The sequence below is a fragment of the Lutra lutra genome, chromosome 1 (genome assembly GCF_902655055.1).
Source record: "Lutra lutra chromosome 1, mLutLut1.2, whole genome shotgun sequence".
In the NCBI taxonomy this organism is placed as follows: domain Eukaryota; kingdom Metazoa; phylum Chordata; class Mammalia; order Carnivora; family Mustelidae; genus Lutra; species Lutra lutra.
The window spans coordinates 207,743,145-207,769,586 of record NC_062278.1 but is presented as its reverse complement, the minus strand read 5'-3'; the positions used below and the strand labels follow the sequence as shown (position 1 = coordinate 207,769,586).

General features: G+C 53.0%; 1 protein-coding gene across 2 annotated transcripts in view; it reads left to right on the top strand.

Moving 5' to 3' along the window:
- LIMD1 (LIM domain containing 1) overlaps positions 1 to 26,442 on the top strand; it is a 65,418-nt gene that overhangs the window by 9,645 nt on the left and 29,331 nt on the right. For both annotated transcript variants that reach the window (XR_007121656.1, XM_047695962.1), the window contains exon 2: positions 19,043 to 19,144. Coding sequence is in view for 1 of the 2 variants with exons in the window: in XM_047695962.1 (XP_047551918.1) it covers positions 19,043 to 19,144 (102 nt within the window). In the remaining variant the exon portion in view is untranslated. The remainder of the gene's footprint in view (positions 1 to 19,042; positions 19,145 to 26,442) is intronic.

Sequence of the window (26,442 nt, the reverse complement as noted above, 5' to 3'; positions counted from 1 at the left end):
CCTGGGCTGGCTGGAGGAGCCGTGCCTGCACCAGCCCCTCCCTACCATCCCGAGATGGAACCACGAGGCTCAGAAGGACACCGAGGCCATGCAGTGACCTTGACTGCCGACGACCCCTGGGACCCGCTGACTTGTGTTTCTCTCTGAGGTGTCAGTTAGGACCAGCAGGTCTTGCTTACAGGGAGCTCATGACACCCCCGAGTGTAGTAGGCAAGGATAGAGGTGTGCCCGGATGCCTTGGTCTGAGAGGATCATTGTCAACCCTGAGACGGTGCAGGGATGCTTAGAACCAAACATGGGACGAAAGGACGCTTAGAGTCCATCCGGCAAAGCGAACAGAAACCTTACCCAACAACAAAACAGGCCTCCAGAATTCCCAGGGCGCGTCCATGGCAGGATAGTACTTGCCAGCAAATATTTATATCGGCTCCAGGTTTTGTTTTTCATTTGTCCCCTCCCAGGGAAACCAGCTGGACACGGAACATCAGGGTCACGTTGGAAGGCTGGAGACTTTCTGCTGGAGTGTCTCAAAGGGAATACATCAGGGTCGGTGGCCAGGCTATTTTTAAGTTTTGAGAGCCACAAGTTGAGACGTGGCCAAGTTCCTTCCTCCTCTTTCTCGGTCTGTGACTCAACTCTGCGTGTCCCAGGAGAGCGAGGACCGGTTACTCCCGGTTACTGGAAGTCTGTTGGGAGCCTGTCAGGGACCTCGGTCCTTTCTCCCTGACACATGCATTTGCAGTCTATAGAAAGTTCTGGAAGCCTGCTCTGAGACCATCTGTTGCTGGAGAGGAGGGGCCTTGAGTTCAGCGTGTACCTGCCCTTCGGCTGACCCTGGTAATTTGAGGACAAGTGGACAGGGCACTCCTCTTACAATGCGGGCCCTGAGTCTGGGGGTGAACACGCATCACAGCAGGCTCTGGGCCCGGCAGCACGCAGTGGTCATTCTGGCGTGCTGAGAGAGTAGCGCGCTTGCCTCTTGCTGACGGGAGGCCCTCTGGTAGTAGCAGCAACCTGGCTTTTGTTCCGAGCCTCCCTCCCAGCAGGGCGGAACCCAGCTGTGGCCCATCTGCTCAAGGGATGCGCCCCCCCCCCCACGCGCTTGTCGGGGCATAGGGGTGGAGCTTTTGCATGGCTGAAATGTCACCTGTCCTGTTCCTCTCTTCCCCTACGGTGGCTTGCCTTGCTTCCCGATGAGGCAGGGAGGTACTGAATTTAGGAAGACGGACTTGGGGGCAGCCTAGCTGATGGCTGGCCGAGTTGCACCCCTGGGGCGTTTACTGACAGAAGTCCCTTCACTATAAACATGCTGGGGACAGGAGAGCGGGAGGCCGGCCTGCCTGTGCCAGCTTGGGCATCCTGCTTTGGTTCTTTTGCCCTTGGATTCCTCACCTCATGGACACTGGACGTCCTGAGCTCGATATAATTCTCTTTCCTTCCCCGGGCCGCGAGCCTCCGGAGGAACCTGTGAGAGCACTCACTGTCCCCAACCCGGGTGACTCTGAAATACCTCCCTGCGCCTAATAATGCTTGTCGTCCTCCGTCTCAATCACGAAGCTAAAATGACATTTTGCGGGGGGGAACCCCTTAAGCTATATAAAAAGCCCCACTTAAATAAGGAAAATGAAGAAATAAAACCTGGGTGGTTTCTGTCTTACTTAGATACACAGAGCTCTGGAGTCCTGAAGTGGGGGTTGTGGGTGTGACCCCTCAGGGGGTAACCTGCCCCTCACCCCAGCTCTACCCCAGACCCTTCACTCACCTCTGTCCATCACCACATCCAGTTCCAAGCGCAGAGAACATACTCCTTTGGTTGCAGTCATTATGGAACAGCTACTGTACACAGGAGACGGGATTAGGATCAGCGGAGCTTCCTTCCTCTGCTGAGATGTGGGCTCCCTGAGAGTGGGGTGTCCATTCTGTTCACCACTGTGTCCCAAGGCCCCAGGCAGTGCCTGGCCCACAGTGCTCATCGAATGAGTGAGTGAACCCTGTGGCCCATGGAAGGATGGGGACGGTCCCCAAGTCCCTCCTGAGGGCTGGGGCGTTGAGTGTGGAGGTTACCACTGGGGTGGGCACGCACTCCGGTGCCGGTCCACACCTCCCACGCACGTGCTGGAGGGTTCTAGGCCGGCAGGAGCACCAGGGTAACCCCAAAACCTCACCCTGGCCAGGAGGGACTCCGATGAATTCTCCCACTGGGCTGGAACGTGCTTCGGGTAGCCTTCCGGGGGCTGGGGGTGCTGGAAGGGGTTGGATGCCAGGGTTTGTCTGGGCAGAAGCTTTGCAGAGCTCCAGGTACCAAAGTCCTGGGGAAGTTGGGACAGGAGCAGGGAGACCTGCTGGCAGATGTGTTCCTAGCTGAGAAGATGTTCACATTATACTAAAGTAGAATTTGAGGAACTGCGTGTAGGCTCTGGATCTGCCCTGGGCAGACGCCTCGACAGTCTTGTGCCTCAGTTTCCCCGTCAGGAAAATGTGAACATGGCCGTCGTGAAGACTAAATTAATTAACAGAGATCTGTGCCCGTGAGTTGGGGAGCCGCTAGCCGCAGGCATCGGCCAAGCACTTGGACTTGTGGCTGGTCCGAAGGAGTTGTGCTCTAAGTGTGAGATATGGTCTGGGGATCTGAAGATGTGATATGGGAAAAGAAATGTAAAGTAGCTCATTAATATTTTTATGTCGGTTCTATGTTTAAACAAGAATACTTGGGACGTACTGGGCTAAGTAAAATGTATCTTTAAAATCAGTTTCACCCATTTTTTTTTTTTTTAAAGATTTTATTTATTTATTTGACAGAGAGAAATCACAAGTAGGCAGAGAGGCAGGCAGAGAGAGAGGAGGAAGCAGGCTCCCTGTGGAGCAGAGAGCCCGATGTGGGGCTTGAACCCAGGACCTGGGATCACAACCTGAGCCGAAGGCAGCGGCTTAACCCACTGAGCCACCCAGGCGCCCCAGTTTCACCCATTTTTTAAAAAGGATTTTATCTATTTGACAGAGAGAGAACGAGCACACAAGGAGGTAGAGAGGCAGGCAGAGGGAGGAACAGACTCCCCGCTGAGCGGAGAGCTTGAGGCAGGACTCGATCCCAGGACCCTGGCATCATAACCTGAGCTGAAGGCAGATGCTTAACCCACTCAGCTACCCGGGACCCCAGTTTCACCCATTTTTGCTTTTTAAAGTGTGGCTACTTGAAAATAGAAACTCGCAGGCAGCCTGCGCTTTTTCTGTCCGTCCCCGCTGTGCTTCCTAAAGCATTTGGAGTATGGCCTGTGCGGACTGCTGGCTGGGCAGGCACTTAACATTATTGTTTGCCTCCAAATATCAAAGCATCTTTACGTTGTCCCATTTAAAGGCCACGCCCAATGGGGTTGTTCTGATCCACAAATGCTTAAACAAGAAGATTCTAATATGTTCCGTTGCCAGCCCCTGAAACGAGCCAACTGAGGCCATACGCCCATTGCAGGAGGGGCCAAGACGGCTCTCACAGCCCCTGAAGTACGTCTTTTCTGATGGAGGAAGAAGGTACTTTGGGGTCTGAGCCAGTGGTGGTGGTAGCTGAGCCAGTTTTCCAAGACCTTCGTAATACACTGAGTCTAGCGAGGACAAGTGGGGACTGCTCGACCCCTTGCCGTCTTTAGAGAAAGGAAAGACAGTGTTTCCGGCAAGAGAGGTGGGAGAGGCCCTCTGGGATTGGGCTCTGCTGGGCCCCGGCCAGCAAGGGCCCACACCCTGCCCCTCTGGCTGGGCTCTGGAGGCCTTGCCTGGGCATGGGGAGAGTGGCCACGTCGGGTGGCCTTCCAGGCAGCCTCCAAAGGCCCGATTGTCTGCGGCCTCTTCTAGCATGGCTGACGCCTTCCTCTCTGGTGGTGGGGCTGAGACAGAGGCCCTTTGGTGGCTGGCCTCGGAGGTCAGGCCATTTTCAGAGCCAATCATCCCTCCTCTGCCTGTGGCCCCTGGCCACCACCCCGCAGAGTCACCCATGCCTGAGGTGTGGGTGTGGGGAGCAGCAGCCCTGCCTGAGTTTACAGCCAGAGAGCAAAGGAAGCGAGGGGGGGCGGAGAGGGCAGCAGGAAGAAAGGAACCGATGTAGAGTAAACCAGCAGGGCCTCAGCCCAGCTGTGCACTCTGTGGGGTTTCCACCTCTGCACTGGATACTCAGGGGCAGGCCCAGGGCCCTTCTGCTGCGTGGCCTTTTCTGACCCCGCCGTAGAAGTGGCTGGGTGTCACTTCTGCTATTCTCCCTTGGTCAAAGCAGTGCCAAGCCCTCCCCTATTCATGCGCATTCCCCCCACCTCTGGTTGGAAGGTGTGTCAAGGAATTTGTGGCTGTGTTTTTAAAAAATCGCATTTACATTCCCTGAAATGTGCTGTGGGATGGCGTTTAAACAACTGCTCGCACCCATTTAACGGGTGCTCCTGTCAAGATCTAGAAGAGTTCCAACCCGGGGAAGCTCCCCCGTGCCTCTTCTAGTCAGTGTCTACCCCCCGCACCACTATTCTGATTTTTTTCATCATTTATTAGTTTTACCTGTCCTAAACACAGTATACATGTATTTATACGGTATTCACATATAGCCGATCCTCATTATTCACGGATTCCGCATTTATGAATTTGCCTGTTTGCTAAAATTTATTTGGAACCCCGAAATTCATTCGTGGCGCTCTGGCGATTATCTGGGGACTCGCGCAGAGGTGTGGCCCCACACACAATCCCAGCTGAGGGTGCGCGGGGCCGTGCTCTGTCAGCTTGTTTGGTTCTCATCCTGTAACCATGCGTCTTCCTTGCCGTCTCTTTAGTGCTGTGTTTTTTGCATTCTTGGGCTCTTTGTCGGTGAATTTTATGTTCGGAATGTTCCCCGAGTGCAGCGCTGCCCGGTATTCCTGAGTTCAAGGAGGCTGCGATGTGCCTCATGGGGACACGCTTATCTAACCCGCACTAGATAAGCTTCCTTCAGGCACGAGTCCTGGTGCTGTGGGCCCTGAGCTCCACGTTAATGAAATCAACAATGCATATTACATCATGTGTCTTTCAGCAGAAGCACAGATAAAACAAGGTTATGTACTGATTAATTGATGAAAAGGTTGTGCCCAGAGGCTGGCAGGAACCTAACCCTGTATTTCCTCTGGGAGCAAGGTTCACTATTGGCTAATCCGGTATTTGCAGGGACTTTGTGGAGCGTTGTATATAGTGAATATCGAGACTTGACTGTAGTACTCTTTGGTCTGGTGTAGTTCACTCAGAGATTGTGACGTTCGTCTCTCTTGTTGTGTGTGTTACATGTCTGTCCTTTTTGTCCTGCGAAGGAGTATTCCATTCCACAAGTACACATTTCGTTTTTCCATTTCCCTGCGGAGGACTGTTTGGGTTCTTTGGCTCGGGGGCTGGATAATAAGTCTGCTGGGATCGTTTGTGTGGAGACCTACTCTACCCACTTCTCCCGGGTAGATGCCCAGGAGTGGAATTGCTGGACCATACAACAGGAGAATATTTAGCATTTCAGCAGCTGCCAACCAGCTTTCCAGAGGTGCCCCGCCCTGTAACAATCCCTCCCTCTGCCGCAAGCCGTGTGTGAGAGCCCTTCTGTGGTTCTTGACCGGCTGTGTCACAGGTTTCTCTGGGCTCTGCCCCATGGGTGACTTTCTAAACCAGCTCCTCTCTGACCTGGTATCACTTGACTGACCCCCTTCCAGCTTCTTCTGTTGAAATACAGTGATTTTCATCCCTTTTTTGGTGATTTTCATCCCCCCCCCCTTTTTTTTATGCTCCCAAGGTTTTGATCCCCCACCCCTGGCTTTCACGAACACAGAACACTTCTGTGGTTTTTGCCATTTCTAAAAACTTAAGCACAACTAACTGTGCGAAAGTCAGAAACTCTGAACAAACAGAAATAATGATAGAAGGGGCCCGTCATTCCGACTAGGGGTGGTCACTGTTAAGATAGGCTTTCGTTCTTGCACACACAGATATTTCATTTTTTAAAAGATTTTTATTTACTTATTTATGTGTGTGAGAGAGAACAGCCTGGGAGAGGGGCAGAGGGAGAGGGAGAAGCAGGCTTCCCACTGGGCAGGGAGCCCAATGGGGGGCTCAATCCTGGGACCCCGGGATCATCGATCATCGATCGAAGGCAGATGCTTAACCGACTGAGCTACCCAGGCGCCCCAGATAGTTTATTTTTAACCATCTGAGTGAATGAATGTGAACTTTGTCAGAGAATAGAGTCTTTGGCGGGAGTTGTCCTGGTGGAGGGCCCCTCGGGTTGCCCAAACACCAGTGCTCAGAAGCCAGCCAGTGAACCCTTCCCCCCTTCAGCTGCTTGTTGGAAATGCTACTTCTGTTCAGTTTCTGGTACCCGCTGGGAGGCTTTATGTCACCCCACCGGCGTGATTTTTTTTTGAAGGCCAGCCAGAGTCTAATTTTATGTAGTCCTTAGAGAATCAGAGTGGAGAGCTGGGGGCCACAGGAAGCTCTTCTCCGGACCCTCCTGACAAAGCCTTTTTCACTCCTCCACAGGAGGGAGCTCCCTGCCCAGGGGCGGCCAGACTGTAGGTCCTTCTGGTGGTGAGCCAGTCTTCCCTCTGTCCAGCCAGCAAGCAGGCTTCCTTAGGATCGGACCCAGTCAGTCACCGGACCAGTCCCGTGGAAACAAAAGCAGGACCTGTCCCTGTTTAGCTTTGCCTCTGCATGTGGGTGTCTACCTTGTTTTCTGTTTTGCATACTTTAGTGTTTAAATAATATTTGTGTGAACATTTTTGTTTTTTGTGCCAGCTCTGTTGAGAGGTAATTCACACACCATAGCCCATCCTTTGAAAGTATACAATTTGGTGGTGTAGCCGCCAAATGTATACTGTACATGTATATATGTTTATCCTGTATATGTGTATAAAAATGTTTTATTTTTTATTTCTAAAGATTTTGTTTATTTACTTTGAGAGAGAGCGAACAAGAAAGATCACAGAGGCAGAGGGGGAAGCTGACTCCTTCCAGAGCAGAGAGACTATTGTGGGGCTTGACCCCAGAACACTGAGATTGTGACTTGAGCTGAAGGCAGACACTTAACCGGCTGAGCCACCCAGGTGCCCCCCGGCCCAGTATCTGATTTTTGAATATCTTTCTCACCCCCCAAAAGCGAGACCTCCCCCATTGGCAGACGCTCCCTGATTCTTCTCCCCCAATCCTAGGCAGGGGCCAATCTACTCACCGCCCCTGTGCGCACCCATTTGGGGCCGCATCTTTGATTTTTTTGCTTAGGGAAAAAATCCTGTTAAATTTCTGGGTCATGGGGTGCCTGGGTGGCTCAGTGGGTTAAGCCTCTGACTTCAGCTCAGGTCATGATCTCAGGGTCCTGGGATCGAGCCCCACATCTGGGCTCTCTGCTCAGCAGGGAGCCTGCTTCCCTCTCTTTCTCTCTGCCTGCCTCTCTGCTTATTTGTGATCTGTCAAATAAATAAATAAATTCTTTAAAAAAAAAATTACTCGGTTAGATGGTGTGAAAGTTTTTTAGGGCTTTTGCCACGTGGTGCCACACCGCTGTCCCGAAGCCTTGTCCACATTTAGGCTTGCACCAGCTCTGCAAGCTGCACCTCGGTGACACTGTCATTGTTCCTCGTCTTTGCCCGAGGGCCAGTGACGTGTGGTATCCCGTGTTGCATGTGGCTCCTGGCAAGGGGGAAGACAGTTTCCTGGGCTGATCGGATTTGGGAAGGGTGCCAGTGTTGGGGGGTGGAGACAGGCAGTGGGGGAAGGACGGAGGAGGGGGAGCCTAGGGGCGCAGGGCAGGGTGCTGCTGAGCTGGGCTGGGGGTGCAGGGCCTGCTCAGGGGCCCCTTGAACTCTGTGTTCCTGTGGGGAGCGGAGGGCAGGGAAGGATTGAGGCCCAAGAACGGGAGTGCCCTGGGGCCGCCTGGAACCTATGGGCAGCGTGGCAAGGCAAGCTCTAGCCTGCAGGGATTAGGAAATTGAGGCAGAAACTTCCTTCCCCACCGCGAAGAAGCGAAGCCATCATTGGTTTTGAGCAGCTTTCAGAGTGAAGAAAGCAGGCTGGCGTAATGACCCCGTAGCCCAGAATGGCCTTAAATACTTCCTTTGTGGCTTGGGGAGAGGTTCTCCCCTTGATGCTAGAGCTTCAGGTGCATGGGAGAGAGGGCAGAGGCGGGGAAGACCCCGGGTGCAGGTAGGAGGATGCTGGTTGTGTTATCTACACCCACGGCTCTTGACCTTGGCCGCCCCTTAGATCCATCTGAGGTGCACTGGCTACATCCCCAGACTGGAACCAGAGTCTCTGGAGGTGGTGGTGGAGAATGGCCATCGGCATGGTGGGGGTCAGGGGGCCCAGCACCCATGGCCTCCGGGGGTAGGGGTTGTGAACGTCCCTGGAACCAGGAGGAAGACTCTTGCTGGGGTCATTGGTCCAGCTCTGCCCCGAACGCTTGGCCCCTTTTGCAGAACCTGTTGACTCCCAGAGCCACCAGGGTCCACAGGCTGCAACCTTCGGCCGAGGAAAAGCCTTGTTAAACCTGTGGCCAGAATAACTCGTTCACCTGTGCCCCACGGAGAGTGCCCCCTCCCAGCCAACTCCCAAGCTTGACTGCCTGCCCTGAGCCCTGCCTTGAGCCCTTTGCGGCACAGTAGGGGGGTCCTGGGTGTGCGATTCCACGTGGTGTGTGGCGTCGGGGCGGAGTAGAGAGGATGCCCTGGGGTGGCCACTGTGGGGTGGGGGCGGCCACCCTCCTCACGGAGAGAAGAGCAGGCACCGGGATGGGGCGAGGCCCAGACTAGAGCTGGGGTTTGTGGGGGTGGAGGCCTGGGAAGGTTGCAGGGCCCCGTGGGCTAGCCTGATGGAGCCTTCTTATTTCAAACCTTATCATACCAACCAGAGGTACCCCCTGGGTCGTCACCCAGGTTGGCTGTGCGTTTGGCCAAAGGAGGGTTGCAGGGTTGGCTGCCCAGCCATCTGCGGGAAGGAGGCAGGAGTCCTGTCGTCCCCAAACTTCACGCTGAGGCTGCTTTCTGGCCTCCCTGGCCGTCAATCCAGCCTTTGCAAGGGAGTGGGGAAGGGGCTGTGGCTCTGGGTGCCTGGGAGATCGTTTAATCCCAATTTGGGATAACTGATTTCATGTGGAACATGGCCCCGGCGAGGTGTGTCTGCATTTGATTAGTAATACTGTGTTACTGGTTCTCTAATAGTTTTCCTGGAGCTTGTGAGGGTGGGGGGGATGGGGAATGCCAGGGGCCATAGTGAGAGCCGGTTCAGTCCCACTGAGGCCAGAGGGCTTTACCTTTCCTCTGTTCTATGGATTTGAGGTTTCACTGATTGGCTGATTGATTGATTGATTTGAGAAAAGTTTCTTTCTCTCTAAAGCACTTTGCAAACCACAGCTGTGCACAGAGAGGTGACCTGAGCTGTCCGTCACTGGGCCCTTAGCAGGCCGTGGTGATAACAGTAATCATCAAATGTCCAGTTCCTGGCTTTTTGTCTACTTCCAGTGAATTGAAAAGCTCCTTTATTAAGGCCCCTCCTCCCTGCTCTGGCTTCTTCAGGACATTATCATCCATGTTAGTTGTGTTCCACCCGGTACCCAGTCTTTCTTCTTAGCACCTGGAAGACTCTAGAAAGCTCTGGACCAGTGCCAGAGGCCGTGCCCCTCCCTCTTCCCCCAGCCTCCTGGATGACAGCGATCAACCTTGAAGGAGCCCATCAAGGGTTAAGGTAGGGGCTCTGTCTTCCAAGAGGTTCTGCCTGGAAGCGGCCCCAGGAGGCGTGAGCCACAGGGGGTCCTCCACTGTCTCCGGTGGCTCTCCCAGCAGGAAACCTGGCCCCTCCTGCAAACCCTGGGGAGTGTCCCCCCCATGAGTCTGGCCTGCTGCCTGCGGTGCATGATGGGACATGTGTCTGTCTTCCCCTGTCCTTCCTCTCCAGCGCCACACACACCTCCTCGTTCAGGACTGTACTTCCTGTCGCCTCCCATGTCTCAGGGGCCCCGTCCGGAGTTTCCTTGTGTCCAGCCCAGCTGGCTCCTTGCGGTCACACTGATCATCCTAGCTGTGCACCCGCCTCTGGCTTTCTTACCTTTTCCCCAACCTGCACCACCCTCCCCTCCCTGGACTCTGCCTTTCAGATGCATCCAGTCCTTGTCCTGGACCTCCCCTGTGTTCTTTCGGTCTGTGGGGCTGCCAGAGCCAGAAGCTACCGGGTCTCCGCCCTCCTCGAGCTCATCGTCCTGTTAGATAAGAGGAGACGTAAACCACGAGCCCCACCTGGGCCACAAGCCATGAAAGACAGGTGGACGAGGCACTCAAACAGTCCTTGGTGGCTCTTGGCCTCCCACCGTACATCATTTAAAACAGGAAAGTGTCCCTAGTCCTTGCCCTTTCCTGTGGGAATATTATGATTTTTAAAAGAATCCCAGATGGCCACTTTGGAAGGCATTTGGAGAGTTTTTTTTTTTTTCTTCTTTTCAAAACGCAACATACTCTTCCCATACATCCCAGCAATGTCACGCTGTGGTGTTTATCCAGATGAACTGAAAACACGTCTACACCAATGTATTTATAGCAGCTTTCTTCATAATTGCCCAAGCTTGGAGCAAGCCAGATGTCCTTCAGGAGGGGAACGGATACATAAACGGTGGTCTGTCCAGACAATGGGATCTTACCCAGCGCCACTAAAGAGGAATGAGCCATCCAGCTGTGACAAGACGTGGGGGGACCTTAAATGCTTATTACCGAGCAAGACATGTCAATCCGAAAAGGCCATGTACCGTACGATGCCACTTCCATGACGTTCTGGAAAAGGCAAAATGATGGAGACACTAAGAAGATCAGCAGTTGCCAGGGGTTGGGGGAGGGAGGGAGGGATGAGCGGGGGGAGCACAGAGGATTTTGAGGGCAGTGAAACTTTCCGTGTGCTGTTGTGATGATGGAGACGGGTCATATACATTTGTGCAAACCCACTGGGTGTTCAGCAGCTCGTGTAAGTTACGGACTCTGGGTGATGGTGTGTGAATGTGGGTTCATCGGTTGGAACAAATGTAGCCCTCTGGTGGGAGATGCTGATAGTGGGGGGAGGCAGTGCACATGGGGGGGGGCAGGAATATACAGGAAATCTCTCCCTTCTGCTCAGTTGTTTTTTTTTTTTTTATTTGACAGAGAGAGAGATCATAAGTAGGCAGAGAGGCAGGCATAGAGATAGGGGGAAGCAGGCTCCCCGCTGAGCAGGGAGCCCGATGTGGGGCTGGATCCCAGGACCCTGAGATCATGACCTGAGCCGAAGGCAGAGGCTTAACCCACTGAGCCACCCAGGCACCCCCCTTCTGCTCAGTTTTAATGTGATCTTCAAACGGTTCTGACAAATCATTTCTGTTAATGGAAGTGCCAGAAGGAAGCCAACCAAAATGATAAATGTCATGGTAGAAAAAAGTCCCCATCAAGTCCAAAGATCTTTCAAACACCCGCTCCCACCCGCCCCCCCCAGTTCCCCAAGCTCCTGCAGTCATCGTGGGAAGCAAAGTCCCCGGGCACAGGTACATTTTCTGCTGGGGTCTTATCATGCCCAGGACCCCAGGCCATGTCTCTGGTTGGGAGGGGTGGGTTTGGCCTCTGCCTCAGAGCTGCAGCCAAGAAAGGGCTCTGCTTGTCCCCCTTCCCCCCCACCCAGAGAGCTTTATTTGTGGAATTGCTGGTGCCCCAACATGTGAAAACATGAAACTTTGAGCCCTTGGACCTTTTCTTCCTCTTTACTCTCTTAATCCCTCTTATAAATGAAGTGTGTGGGGACACCTGGGGGGCTCAGTCAGTTAAGCGTCTGCCTTTGGCTCAGGTCATGATGCCAGGGTCCTGGGATCAAGCCCCACATCAGGCTCCCTGCTCAGCGGGGAGCCTGCCCGCTTCTCCCTTTCCTTCTACTGCTCCTCCTACTTGTGCTCTCTTGCTCTGTCAAATAAATAAAATCTTTTGAAAAAATAAATAAATGCAGTGTGTGGTCTAGAGAGGACCCAGTGTCTACTCATTTCGACTTTGGGCATTCTTTTTAATCATTGAACATCTGTTTCTTTGCCTATAAAGTGATGATAATGATGTTCTGTGGGTTTGTTATTAAAGGAAGAAACATGTCTAAATTGTGCTCCACCGTTCTAAAGATAGAGTCACAGGGCTGGATAACCTCCTTCCTGAGACGACCAAAAAAATAAAAACCACCAACGAACCAAAACCAGACCAAGTATGTAGACCAAAGGTTCTCAGGACACTGGACATCAGTCAACACAGAATGGTGATTTTTGAGAGACAGGAAGCAAGTGAGGCAGCCTCCGTGGTTGGCTGCCATGTGCTGCCTTGAGACAGAGTCCAGGCTGTGACACAGGGAAGTTGAGGCAGAGCCCGCTGGACTCCTGTTGTGTTCAGATGTAGCCGACAGTCCGAGGAGATAAAGCAGCTGGAGTGAAGGACTCTAGCAAAAATCTTTACAAAGCATGCCTCTGAGAAAAGCACCTGTATCCCTGTTACAAAAGTAATTCTCAGGGTGCCTAGGCGGCGCCATCAGCTGGGTGTCCGATTCCTGATTTCGGCTCAGGTTGTGATCTCAGGGTCATGCGATTGAGCCCCACGTCTGTCTCTGTGCTCAACGTGGAGTCTGCTCGAGATTCTCTCTTCCTCTCCCTCTGCCCCTCCCCCCTTTTAAATAAATACATCTTTTAAAAGAATAAAAGTAATTCTCATAGCTCAACCAAAAGAAAAAAAAAACAGGCAAAAGATCTGAACAGCCCCTTCCCTAGAGAAGATAGAGACAGTAAATCAACACATGAGAAGTTGCTCAGGCAATAACATCGTTTGTCACTGGAAAAAGAAAATGAAAATCCCAAGGAGATATCACTGTGGCCCTCGTAGAATGGATAAAATTAAACAGACTGTCATTCCAAGCGCTGGGAAGGATGTGGAGAAATTAGAAGTCTGGTAAATTGCCGGTGGGGCTGTACGATGTTGAATTTCTCCAGAAATCAATTGGGCATCTTCTTAGAAAGTTAAACGTATACTTACTGTAAGACCCAGCCATTCAGCCCCTAGGTCTTGCCCCGAGAAGAAAGGAAACACATTTCTATACGCACACTTGTGCGTGAGTAGCTGCATTTACTTGTCATGGTTCCACCCTGGAGATATCTCAGACGTCCATCCACAGGGCAGCGGAAAAACGCGTTGTGATGTGTTTGGACAGACACGGGACACTACGCAGCCATGGAAAGGAATGAACGCTTCCTATGTGCAACAAGAAGAAGCCGGACCAAAGAGAGTACATATTTATATAACTTCTAGAAAACACAGACTCATCTGTGATCCCAGAAAGCAGATCAGTGGTTGCCTGGGGAATGGAGGAAGGAGGACGTGCAAAAGGCACAAAGTGGGGGAGAATCTTGGGGGATGGTGGGGGTGTTCACTGTGTGGCAGTGATTTCACAGGTTTCTATAGCTGTCAAAGTTATCAAATTGTATACTTTATTTTTTAAACTTTTTTATTAGATTTTATTTATTTGTCAGAGAGCAAATGGGCAAAGGCAGGGGGAGGGGCAGCGGGAGAGGGAGAAGCAGACTCCCCGTGGAGCAGGGAGCCTGAGATCATGACCTGAGCCGAAGGCAGATGCTCAACTGACTGAGCCACCCAGGCGTCCCCAAACTGTACACTTTAAATGTGTGATGTTTACTCTATATGACTTATATCTCCTTAAAGCTGTTTTCCAAGAGGTCATGCTGGCTACGGTTTGGAGAATAGATTTCAGGCAGTGGGTCTAACTGCAGGGGAGAGAAATGCATGTCCCTCTCTTCTAAACGTGTAATTCCTTCTTCCCCTTACTTTCTTCCTGGTTTATGAGCTCAGGTGATGAGAGTAACATGGATGACATCTTTCTTTTTTTCCGCTGTTGGACATTTCTCTAAAATCCTACAGCTAAGGGGCCACGTGAAAACGAAGGGGTCGAGTAGCCTTCTGGCTGAGCCCTGCCTTGCGAGGACTCCGTCTTCTCTTCCCTGGACCTGCTACTACTCACACTCGTGGTGCCCCGACACCGGATGTGCAGGCTTTCCTACCGCCACCAGCGGGCTGTCCCAAGACCCCATTCAGTTCTGACAGTCTTGACCCGTGGGTGGCACAGCCCTCGCAGACCAGGGCTCAGTCCCACAAAACTGCCATCATGTCAGGTGCCATCACAAATCCCCATGGTTTCCTCCTCGAGCTCGACCATCACTAGGACAGCTCACGGAACTCAGGGAAACAGGGAAATATAAAATCATTATTTTATAATAAGGCGTGTGCTAAAGGATACAGAAGAACAGCAGGAAGCAGGGGTGCATGGGGTGAGGTCTGGGAGGGTCCCGAGCGTGGGAGCTTCTGCCCTTTGCAGTGGGGGGATGGGCACTCTCCCGGCACGGGGATGTGTGGACCATCCCAGAAGCTGTCCAAACCCCATGCTTTGGGGATTTTTCTGGCAGCTTCATGTAGACATGATGGGTCATTAACTTGCTTTCCAGCCCTTCTCCCCTCTGGGAAGGATGGGGGTGGGGGAGAAAGTTCCAGGCTTCGAATCATGGCTTGGTCTTCCCAGCGACCAGCCCCCATCCGAGACGCTCCCATCACCAGGAAATTCCAAGGGATTTAGGAGCTCTGTGTCAGGAACTGGGGTCAAACACCAAGTACTAGAAGGAACTGGGGACAGAGACCAGTGGATATATTTCTTATGTCATGAGCCCTGGGCACTTAGCGAACTCACAGGGCAGGTCTGCCGGTGACACGGGTCAGCGCTGCTATCACAGGGGGCAGATTCTAGTTTCCTGCATCCTTGGGTGACCGTTCCCTGAGGGCGGCAGTCACATCGCTCACCGTCCCCCAGCAGTCTAGAGGGAGCCTGGTTCCAAGCGAGTGGCAGAGAAGCCTTTGTGGAGTGGGTGTCCCTCCGGGAGGGCAGAAGGGGCTGAGTGAGGGTCTGTGTGGGGGAAAGACCCGTGGTTGGGGTCCCAGGTGGGAAGACAGCTCATGTGCTGGGGATAGGGCAGAAGGGGAGGTGGGCCGGGGTGGTTGGTGGGCGCTCTGGGGCAGGGCTGGGTTTAGGTTCAAATCCCCAAGCAGGGGGTGTATTGAATGTGAGGGAGGACACCCCCAGAGTGTGGTGGGAATCACCACAGCTGCCAACCTGATAGGGAGAACAGGACCTTTAGGTTGGAACCTGGGCTCGAATTCCGTCTCCCAGACCTACTGGCCGTGTGCCCGTCGGCAAGTTATAGGGCCTTTCTAGATTGTGAATAAAACGCGTTTATCCAACAAGTCCTTCACTGGATGCAAACTCCCATCATGAGGTTGGGTAGGTACGTTATTCCCTAGAATATGACATTTCCTTTTTTTTTTTTTTTTTTTTTTTTTTCATTTTTTCCGACCAAAGGAAGACTAGACCTTTTCCTGCCTGTTTAGTACCTTCCTGTGCATGTACCACAAGGCCCAGGGATGAAATACCTTCCCACCTACTTGGCTTCTCACGGGCTCTTCCTCGCTGCGTGACCGATGGCTGAGAGCACCAGCGGCTTCCTTCCTCGCTTTGTGCCCGTGCTGGACGGTCGGAGAGGCGGGAAAGGGGGTCAGTAGCCTGGAGGACGTGGGCTGCAGGAGTCAGAGTCGGGGCAGGGGGAGGCAGAAGTCAGTAGGTCAGAGCCCCTCAGGTGGAGAGGAAACCAGAGGAGAAGCCTCGGGGGTCGGGGGGTGGGGAGGAAGGCCTGTGGCACAGAGATAAAGACACAGGAAACCCTGAGAGGCCTGTGCACTTGTCCTTGTCCCCTTGGTGATGCTGCCATCCTGCCACTCGCTTTCCGAGTGGGAACGGGAGAGGGGTCTGACTTGACTCCCCAGACCCAACCAACAGGAGTCCACGTCCTCATGGTGCGTCAGCAGCATCCCACAGACTCAGAGATGCATCGGGCCTTTCCTCTTTGGGGCCCCATCCAGAAGGCTGGCTCTCTTCCCACACCCGCCCCGTGGACAGGTGGAAGGGCTGCCTCCCACCCCTCGCTCCCGGCCCCTCTGCTCTCTCCTGCTCACATTGCTACAGTGGGTTAAGCCAAGAAGCCACAGTGATCTACAGGGAAGAGGTGGTAATTGCCTCGGGGGTGGTTTCATTGCCTGTTCCCAGGCAGAGTTAGAATTCTCTTGCTTTGACATCCTGTCTAGTCTGGGGATGGTCTCCTTTGTACTTCGGTTACTGCCCAAAGAAAGCTTTGTTGGCTGTTGTGGGGATCTGGAGTCAGGGCAGTCAGGGGGCTTGGGATGGGTGTTTTTGGAAGTGGATCTCAGGATGGTCTAGTGAGTAAGTACCTTGTCAGGGCCTGAGAGTGGATGTTTTTGGAGACAGTATTTTCCTTCATTATCACGTGTTGAAAACGGAAGGCGAGGGCACTGGGAAATTTGCTAGGGTGCTGGAAATATTCTGTCTTGCTCTGTCTTTGCATTACCTAGGTCATCTGTCCAAACCCATTGGATGGTAGACATCATTTGTGCGTTTCACTGTTCATGATTTTTATCATGAAAAAATAATAGTAGAGGAGCCTGGATGGCTCAGTCAGTTAAGCGTCTGTCTCCGGCTCAGGTCATGATCTTAGGGTCCTGGGATCGAGCCTTGTGTCAGGCTCCCTGCTCAGAGGGAAGCCTGCTTCTCCCTCTCCTGCCCACTCATGCTCTGTCTCATTATCTCTGTCCCTCTCAAATAAATAAAATCTTTAAAAAATAAAAGAATAATTGTAAGCGAATAATAAACTCTTAATGATTTACAGGCTGATGTGCTTAGGGATGAGGTGGACCACTGCCTTCACCTTGCTTTTAAAAAAATGCATCAAGGGCGCCTGGGTGGCTCAGTGGGTTAAGCCGCTGCCTTCGGCTCAGGTCATGATCTCAGGGTCCTGGGATCGAGTCCCGCGTTGGGCTCTCTGCTCAGCGGGGAGCCTGCTTCCCTCTCTCTCTCTCTCTGCCTGCCTCTCTGTCTACTTGTGATCTCTCTCTGTCAAATAAATAAATAAAATCTTTAAAAAAATTATAAAAAAAATGCATCAAAAGTGGGACACCTGGGTGGCTCAGTCGGTTAAGCCTCTGCCTTTGGCTCAGGTAATGATGTTCTCAGGGTCCTGGGATCAAGTCCCACATCGGGCTCCTTGCTCAGCAGGGAGCCTGCCTCTCTCCCCGCCTCTGCCTGCCACTCTGCCCGCTTGTGTGCTCTCTCTCTCTCTCTGACAAATAAAATCTTTTTTTAAAAAATGCATCAAAACTAAGAGGGGTTGTTGGATTGATTGATAGTGGATTGTTCATGATTGTAGAACGGGTGGGGGGGAGGGCGCATATGGCTGTTTCTCCTCTCCTCCTCTGTGTTCTGACAGACCTCTCTGCTTGTTTGAACATCTCATAATAAAATGCCGAAACAGAAGAACTGACAGGAACTACTGCTTGTGCCCTCTAGAGCTTTCCATAAACGAATTCCCCAGACAGCTAGGTTTCCAGGCTGACACCACACTCCTCCTGCAGGCGCCCTCACTCTCTTCCCCCTGAGAGCGCTGATGAAGCGAACGGAGGGTTCTTGGCTTGGTGTGTCCTCTGTGGGGCTGGTGTGGTTGCTGTCGGTGCATTGCACGAAATGGGTGTTAGCTTGGACCTCCTTGAGGGAGACGCAGTCCATGACCTTGAATCGATAGAACTCTGAAACGTGGGGCTTCCTACCCTGTAGGCAGAAGCCTGGGGATTTGCAGCCGAGACCAGCCTGACCCAGATTTCGAAGAGGGTGCCCGAGCTCCCGCTGACCAAGAACTCAAGCTGGTTGGCCGCTGGACCCTGGGTGTGCGCGTATGTGTGTGTGCGTATGTGTGTGTGTTCAAAAATCTTAATGTTAGACAATACATCAAAACACATTCAGATGCTTTTTTGACACTAGACTTTTGTCGGCTATAAAGTCACACCTGCTCTTCCAAGAACTTTTTTTTTTTTTAATAGAGAACATGCAAAGAAGTAAAACCAACCATAATTTTAGAACCTCAAGAAACCACTCTTTATATTTTGGTATATTTATTCCCCGAATTTTTTTTTTTTTTTTTTTAATCTCACACACTGTTTCTGTCATTGCGATGTTTCTCCCTCTGCCTCAGTCACGTAGCCAGCGGACTGTGGCATTCGAGTCCAAGAGCCGGACCTCCGCTTTGCCGTTTGGGGCAGAGGCGACTCGTTCTGGAAGCTGGTAGTTTGCAGAGCGCCCTTGATGGCCGCTCCTGGGAACATGCAGGGCAGTGGAATGAACCTCTTTTTCCGAATTGAGAGCTGATGTGCAGAGAAGATACCAGGTTAACTCCTGCCACGTGGGAAGTGAGTTGGGTAGGAGGCTGAAGGTTAGAGCCTGTCTCATCATGTTGTCTTCAGAGCTGGAGGGCAGCACAGTAGCGGGGCCTGGGGTCTTAAAGGGACAACAGGTGGGTATAGGGCACCTGGCCAGGGAGACTGTGAGCAAAGGCTAAGCTCAGGAGCCCAGGAGGGCTTGTTTGGAGGTGAGGGGCAGGGAAGAGCATTGGCTTTGTGTTCTGACAGACCTGGGGCTGGGGGCCTGATGCTTTTGTATCAGTATAGTCACCCCCATTGGTTCCCAAGGAGAACTGAAGGAAACAAAGTTGTTGAAATCGCCTGGTCTGCGTGCTTGGCGTATTAGGATCATGGTGTGGTGGGTTGGACATCATCTGATGAACAGTGGGAGTCTTTGAAAGGCTTTGGGCTGGGAAGGAGGGTGACGGGGCAGAGACTTTCTATCATGCTGGCATAGAGGACAGCAGAGGGTAGGGAGCGGAGCCTGAAGCTCTTTCCTGCAGGTGAAAAGCTGATGGAGAGAGAGAAAGAGAGAGAGATCGATCTCAAAGGAGTGATCTGCAAGGTTCGGTGATAGGGTGGTTATGGGGGGGGAGAGGCATCTCACTTTGTTCATTGGCTTTTTTAATGACTTGGTTTATGCTCTCTCGCCCCCGACTCACCGGCATGTTCTTGCCTTTCAGGAGCCTGCGTGAAGTGCAGCAAAGGCGTGTTCGGGGCCGGCCAGGCCTGCCAGGCCATGGGGAACCTCTACCACGACGCGTGTTTCACCTGCACAGCCTGCAGTAAGTGTCGGGGGGGCTTGGTGGGGGGACAGGGAGCATGGGGCCCGGGAAGGGGAGGACAGGGACGAGCATCCTTTCTGGAGACTCTTGACCCGGGCCTTCCACAGTCCCATGGCCGGGCAGGCTGGTATCCTTTAGAGCCGCAGCCTAGAGTCCGTCCGAGGAAGGGGGTGGGCCCAGAGTGCCAGCGATTGCTTGGGGCCGACCTTGGTAGTGAGTTGAGCGGGTTCAAAGCAAGCTATAAGAACTGTAAGAACGCTTGTGATGATTATCAGAGGTCTCAAGTGGGGCCACCACCTGCCCTGTTGTCAGTTACCTCCCCCACCCTGGGACCAGCCAACCCCACGTCGGTTACTCCCCTGGGAGGCAGGTCCTGTTATCACTCTGTGACCCCACTCTGATCTGGAGGCCGCTCCGTGCGTGTGAGGTGCGAGCGTGTGCGTGAATGCCTGCGTGTGTCCACCGTAGGGCTGTCCGGGCCTGTGAGCACACACACCTGCGGGCATCTCTACCCCGCACACACACAGTGACCAAAGCAGACAGTTATGAGACCGGGCCAGTGCCCAGCCCTGCAAACTGCTCGTTGAGTTGATGGCAGCCCCCGGAAGATTCTGACCGAGTCAGGAGTAAGCCTGTCTTAGGGTCTCTAGTAAAGATTAATTTTGAGGAGCTTTTTTTCTTTTAAAGAATGTCCCACTGATTTCTCCAGTTCTAGAGGGAGGCTCGCGGCTGTCCATTCAAAGGAAATGGTTCTCGGTCCTGGCTGTTCGTTAGAATCCCCCTGGACATTATAACAGCCAGTGATGCCCCAGTCCCACCCCAATCAGCAGAACCGGAAGCTCTAGGGGTGGAATTTCTAGGCCAGGGTGTGGTCTAAGCATCCGGATCAGTGCCAGGCTCTTCAGTGTAGACACCTCTGGAGGAAGGAGAGGGGGAGAAATCTGCTCTCAGCTGTTTTGGGCCACAGTTGGGAGCCTCCTGATTCCGAGGGCAAAGGTAACGAGGTGGGCACAGAGCTGCCTCCTGTCCTGCCCAGCGGTGCCGGGTAGGCCTGTGCCAGGGTTCGGAACCTCCTCCAGTCCTCACTGCAACTGCCCATAAGACTCGTGCCTGAGAGTTGATGGTTTGTGTACCGATTAGTATTCACCTCTGTGGGGAAAACTGTGAAAGCCTTTGAAATGGGTCAAAAGGCAGCTCGGTGTCCTCAGTGGATATATTGGGGTTACCTGTGGGTGGGTTTCTCCGGGTCCCGGGCTTCTCGCCTTGTCTTTGAGCCACGCTGTCTGTGTAGGTTATGGCATCCTGATAGTAGCGCACACACAATGCTTGTCCCTAACGGTGCACACCATGCCTGCTGGAGAGGCCGCTGACCGTGGCCCTGGGGAGTCTGCTTCCGATGGCCATAGAGCTGTGGTTCTTTGCGCTGTCCCAGTTGTAACGTCTTAACTGCTTCCCATCTTATAGGGTGACATTAAATGATAAGTGACATTAAATCTTTGACTGTATTGTCTGAGTCTTAACTGTACAAGAGTCGTGATCCTTCCTCTTCCTAGAAAAGGATCTTTCCGTTTTGGCCTCTGTAACTGTTTCTCAATATTTGCTGTTTTCCAGGGGAAAAGAAAATATTAAGTAGAAGCTGGTTTTCATCTCAAACAATTGCCAGTTGAACTAAGAAAGTTTTTCAGGGCTGGTGGGGGGCAGGCACTGCTGAGTCTGTCGGGACAGGACTAACCTGCATTTCCACAATGGGTTGAATTTTTCTTCAAATGATGACCAACACAGACACTTAAGGAAAACACAGATGGCTGGGGATTTTTCTGGGTCTAGCATCTAAGGCCCTTGTGTTCTGGTTTCTGTTGTAATGCTTCCTATAATTTGTCACAGACTGAACTCTCTCTTCTGCCTCTGTATCTCCGATCACACTGTCCCACAGGATCTGCTCTCCCTACTCACTTCATACGTTTAAGTTCTGTCCAGTCATTAGGGCCCAGCTCAAAGGCTGCCTATTCCAAGAAGGCTTCCCTGTTCTAGCAGAAGAAATGGCTTTGTCTTGAGCTTGGCATGCCCCAGTGCTGTCACATAGTGTGAACCACACTCTCTGGGACCTTGTGCCAGCAGGCTGGGCCCTAGAACAGAGCTGCTGTAGGAATGAGGACAGAGACTCCATCCCATGGGCAATGCTGCACATTCCTGTTCCCCAAGGGGCCTGCAGTGCTCCTGTCTTGGTAAGCACATACCTTCATCTGCACTTGTGGGGAGCACTTGGAGACGCCGGCAGGTGTCTGAGCAGCTTCTGTTGGGCGCTAGAAGTAATTTACCTTTGTTCCATTGGCTTCTTGCTGCCCTGTAACTCCCTTCAGCAGAAGGGGGCCCCTGGGCCCTCCACATCCTGGCCTGGCAGGTCCTCAAGTGTGGTCTCTGTGAACACTGGCGCCGTGCAGACGGCACGGCTAGGGCTGGGCCTATTCCCTCCTTTGTTGGCAGAAGGAAAAAAAAAAGTGGGGGCCCAGAGAGGAGAAGAGAATTTCTTAAGATCGAAGACCTCGTGATGGGGCTGGTACCAGAATCCAAGGCTCCTGGATCTAATTAGCTTCGCACAGCCCCGTTTTTCTGGTCCGTGAGTGTGTCTGTTAGTAAGCATATAGGTGTGTGTGTTTTCTCCTTTCCTGTTTCGTTAGGAAAATGATCTAGCTTACCCCGCCGCCCGCCATGGAAATAGATTTCTCTACGTATGTCCCCACTCCCCGGCTGTTACTGATGCTTTATGAAAACAGAGTGTCGGGGTCTTGTCGAGGACACCCCAGAGGGGCACCCAACTCCCCTGGGTCCTTGTCCCACACATTGAGAAGGAAGACACTGAAACAAAAGGGTCCAGAAGACTCCGGTGGGGGTGGGAGTCATGGGATGCCAGCCACCAGCGCCGCGAGGTGCAGGGCTGTGCTGGGAGGAGGCTGATGAGAGACTGTCTGGCCTGGGACAGCTCCTGGGGAGCCGCGGGCGCCCATGGACGATGCTGATCCGGAGCCTGCCTGCAGCCTCCCACCTGCTGTGTCCTGGGAGGACGGCGAGGGGTTCCGCTTCTCAGACAAACCCATGCCTCAGTGGACAGTGCGAGTTCTCCAGGGCACTGCGGAGGGCTCCCCGACACAGACACCTGCGTTTCCCTGCCCCCACTGACAAGAAGCCACAGGACAGAGCACAGGGAGAAGAGTAGGGGCAGAGACCCAGCACAGGTGGTTTTTTTTTTTGTTTGTTTTTTTTTGTTTTGTTTTTAGGATTTTATTTATTTATTTGAGAGAGAGACAGTGAGAGAGAGCATGAGAGAGCAGAAGGTCAGGCAGGGAGCCCGATGCAGGATTCGATCTTGGTACTCCAGGATCATGACCTGAGCCAAAGGCCATTGCTTAACCGACTGAGTCACCCAGGCACCCCAGCACGGGTGTTTTTACCTGGACGTTTTCCCTGCCAGGTTTTGTCCCAGCAGATATGCTATTCTCCAAGCTGGAATCACAATGCTGTTCCATCCTTTCTGATGTAAACCTGCCGTGAACTCACCCACACCTCCGCAGCCTCCAGAAGGACGATCTGAGCTGTTACAGAGGAATCGGTGGCCTTGTGCCACAGGTTTGGGGCACGTGGCTCATGTGGGGTTTGCCAGTGGTTACATGCAGCCCGCTTCCCTGCCCGTACGTCTTTGTGCCTCTGGACCCTCTCTTCCCTCTGCTGAATTGTCTCTGTGGTGTTCTTCCCGGGAGGAACGTGGGGCGCGGCGTGGGGGGGTATTCATGTGGTTTGTTAAAGTCCCGCCTTTCTCCACAGTTCTGCGGACAGCCAGTATGTATGGTTGCCATGGGGATGTGTGTGGGGGGGTGTCTCCCTTATCTCCCCTGACCCCCGCTGCTCCTGCCCACCCCAAGTGGCAGTGCCCTCAACTGGGGCCCTCAGGAAGCCATTGGCACAGTGTGGAGCAGAAGGAGGGTCAGCGCAGAGAGCAGGCTCAACCTTGGCCACGGCCACACTCTGTGGCAGATGCCGTGTGTCCATTGGCCCGAGGAGATGCTGGCGCCCAGCTGTGGCTGAGAGAGGGGGAGTGAGGAGGAAGAAGGTGTGGGTCAAGAGGGGCCCATCTCAGCACCTTCTAGAACAGACTGTGAGGGGGAGGGAAGGCAAGGCTCCGTGTCCTTGCTTTCAGCAGTTTTGGGTCCAAAATGTCAGATTTTGTTCATTTTGTGAAGACCAAATAACTTTCATCTTGAAGTCCAGGTGAAACCCATTTGCCATGTCCACATTCATGGTTGCTGTGATTTTTTTTTTTTTTTTTTGGTCTCTCTGAGCTGGAAACGATGGAGCAGATAGGAGACTCCTTGTGCCCTCCTGCCCTGAACGCACAGAGCATGAGGACCGGGGCCTGGGCATGGGATGGGGGGCAGGCAGGTGAGCCAATGGAAATTGTGCCAATACAGGCCTGAGCTCAGGGAGAGGACACAGAGGGCCAGAGGGGTCCACTCGGGACGGTGCTGGGATGTACAAGTCACGGTCAGAGTGGGTGGCTTTCAGTGTCACTGGTGCTTCGACTTCCGGGTGGGAGGTGTGCTGTGATGTGCCCACTGAGCCTCCAGGGAAAACATACCGTGAGATGAGGAATGTACGCCGTTGCCCATCCCACCTTCCAAAAACCACACATTGCGCCTTTAGAAATCATGAATGGATCTCATAGTGAAATCTCACCCCTTTAGACCCAGTCAGGCCAAAGTCTGTCTGAGTTACCGAAAAGCCTGCATCTAGAGCTCTAAAAAAGTACCATTTCATTACTTCAAGGAAAGGAAACAATGAGAATTAAGCCCAACTTTGTGGAAGAGAGGTTCTTGAGTAAGTCGGTGGTTGGTGACTGACACCCCATCGTCCAGCAGGTTCTGAAGTAGGGGGATTCTTGTCAACTGGTTTTATTTTTAAGGTTTTATTTATTCATGTAAGAAAGAGAGTAACAAATAGCATGAGTGGAGGGGAGCAGCAGAGGGAGAGGGGGAAGCAGGCTCCCCACTGAGCAGAGAGCCTGATGCGGGCCTCGATCCCAGGACCCTGAGATCATGACCCGAGCTGAAGGCAGACGCTTCACCGACTGAATCACCCAGGTGCCTTTCTGTTTTGTTTTCCTTACAAAGTCTAAATACTGCCCCCGAGATCATGTTTACCTTTTTTTTGAAGGAGGGGGGGGGCTTTGTATATTACTTTGTCTGCCAGCATTTGAAAATACTCACAGAGTCTGAAATAGTGGCTCTGGCACTAGGGAGGTCTTCCTTTAGCTCTTGGCCCGCCTGCTTCCTTAAACCAGTCATCACAACATTTATCAGTGGTTTGTAGGTGCGCTTCCTAGCTTCCTGTCAGCGGACCCCACGCCGAGCGCTGCACCCACGGGTGCTGGCGAACCAGTCCTGGGACGTCCAGGGACTCGAGCATTCTTAGCAGCCCCCGTTTGCGGAGTTGCAGACAGAGGCCTGGGAGTGTATTTTGCTCCCGCCCGTGTTAGATGATCTCCACTCGGAGGGAACGTGTGCCAGAGGAAGCAAGCTGGCTCTGCCCCCTGGCATCTAGTCCCGGGGCTGCGTGACGGCCAAGGCTGGGTTTTCTGAGACTTTCTGGTTGTGAGTGCAGGAGAGACATCTTGGGTTGGGGGAGATGGGACCCCGTCCGCAGCCGAGTGCACGCACGGCACAGACGGGGATTAAAGGCTCCGATGCCTGCATTTCTGAGCCGTTGAGTCATGCCCATGTTTCTTGTCACATTCAGCAGTTATGGGTAAGCCGAGTGAGTCAGCTGGATCTAAGGGAAAAGCCAGGGATCAAGAATGTGAGAAAGGAAGAGTGGGCATGTCCTAAAGGAAGCCAGTGGGCAGGGAAGAAGTCAGGAAGCAACAGAAAGAGAGGAGCTGGGACAAAGGGCCGTGGGGGTCAGGAGAGGGCAGAGGGGCGACCTTGACTCGGTGTGGGTCAGAGGGTCTACTGCGTTTGTCGCTAGCGGACCCAGTTCTGCTGGGGGCACCTGCACTGGAGCCCGGGTGGGTTTCCCAGCTCAGGCTCTGTTGTTCCAGTCAGAGGCCGTGACTGTCAGGGGACCGTGGGAAGGCATCAGATCCTTCGTGCCTGTGACATTGGTGGGGTCTGGGATATTGGAGCGCTGTACAGTCAAGGGAGACTCCAGGGTGACCTACCCCAGCATTTTAGGTGCCCGATAGCGCACATGCGTGGTTTGGGGTAGAAATCTGCATTGTCTTCCTTCGGGAATCCCAGACCAAGGGTGTTACCTGGCGGTACCCAGTGTATCCCCTGTCCCCTCAACTCTGAGGACGGAGGGTGCTCTGGGATGTGGGGGTCACTGCACTGTCATCAGCACAGAGACACCGTACCAGGTGCCAGGTACTCTGTGCCGGAATCCTGGGTTTAGGGATTAAGTTCTAAACTTCATTCTGGAATCACTGATGCTCCTTGGGTCTCTCAGGTTCTCTTGCTAACAGTATCTCTTCCTTTCTCTCTTAAGTGTTCAGTCTCTCAAATGTTCTCTTCAATTTCTGTCCCCACCTCTGGTCCTGGAGTGGTTGGTGGGTTTAGTGTGTTGGCTTGACTGGGCCAGATGTGCCTGTGCTTTAGGTCACACATTGTTCTGAGTGTGTCTGGCAGGAAGTTTCCGGACGAGAGTTAACGACGGGTAGACTGAGTAAAGCAGATTTTTCTTCCTAATGTGGATGATCCTTGCCCAATCAGTCAAAGGCCCAAATAAAACCAAAAAGTTGACCCTCCCACCACGCACACGCACATACACGCACTCGTGCACACACACTTGCACATGCTCACACACACACATACACGCATGTGTGTACACAGGCACGCACACACCCTCCCCATTCTGGTCCCCTGCAGACCCCTGACTCACACAGGCCTTTCCTCTTCCTTCTGCACTACTTTCCCTTCCCTCCCTACTTCCTCTCTCCCTCAGGTCCTCTCACTGACGATTTCTTTTGCACCCATGGTTTCCATCCCAGATCCCATGGGGCTTCTATGCCCCTGACACGGGCTGGAATCTGAGCCACTGCTGGTAGAGTATTTGCTCTGGCTTCTCGAGGCCCCTCATTTGCCTTAACCGACCAAGCTTGTTTACACAAGAGGAAGTGGAGTTTCAGAGCCGTTGACGGCCGGTGCATGGGGGACCGGGGTCCAGGTGGCCCCACCGTGTGTGCTTTCGCTCACACTGGTGGTTCTCACCCTTTGCTGGAGCTCGGTCACAGTCACGAGGAACCCCCAACC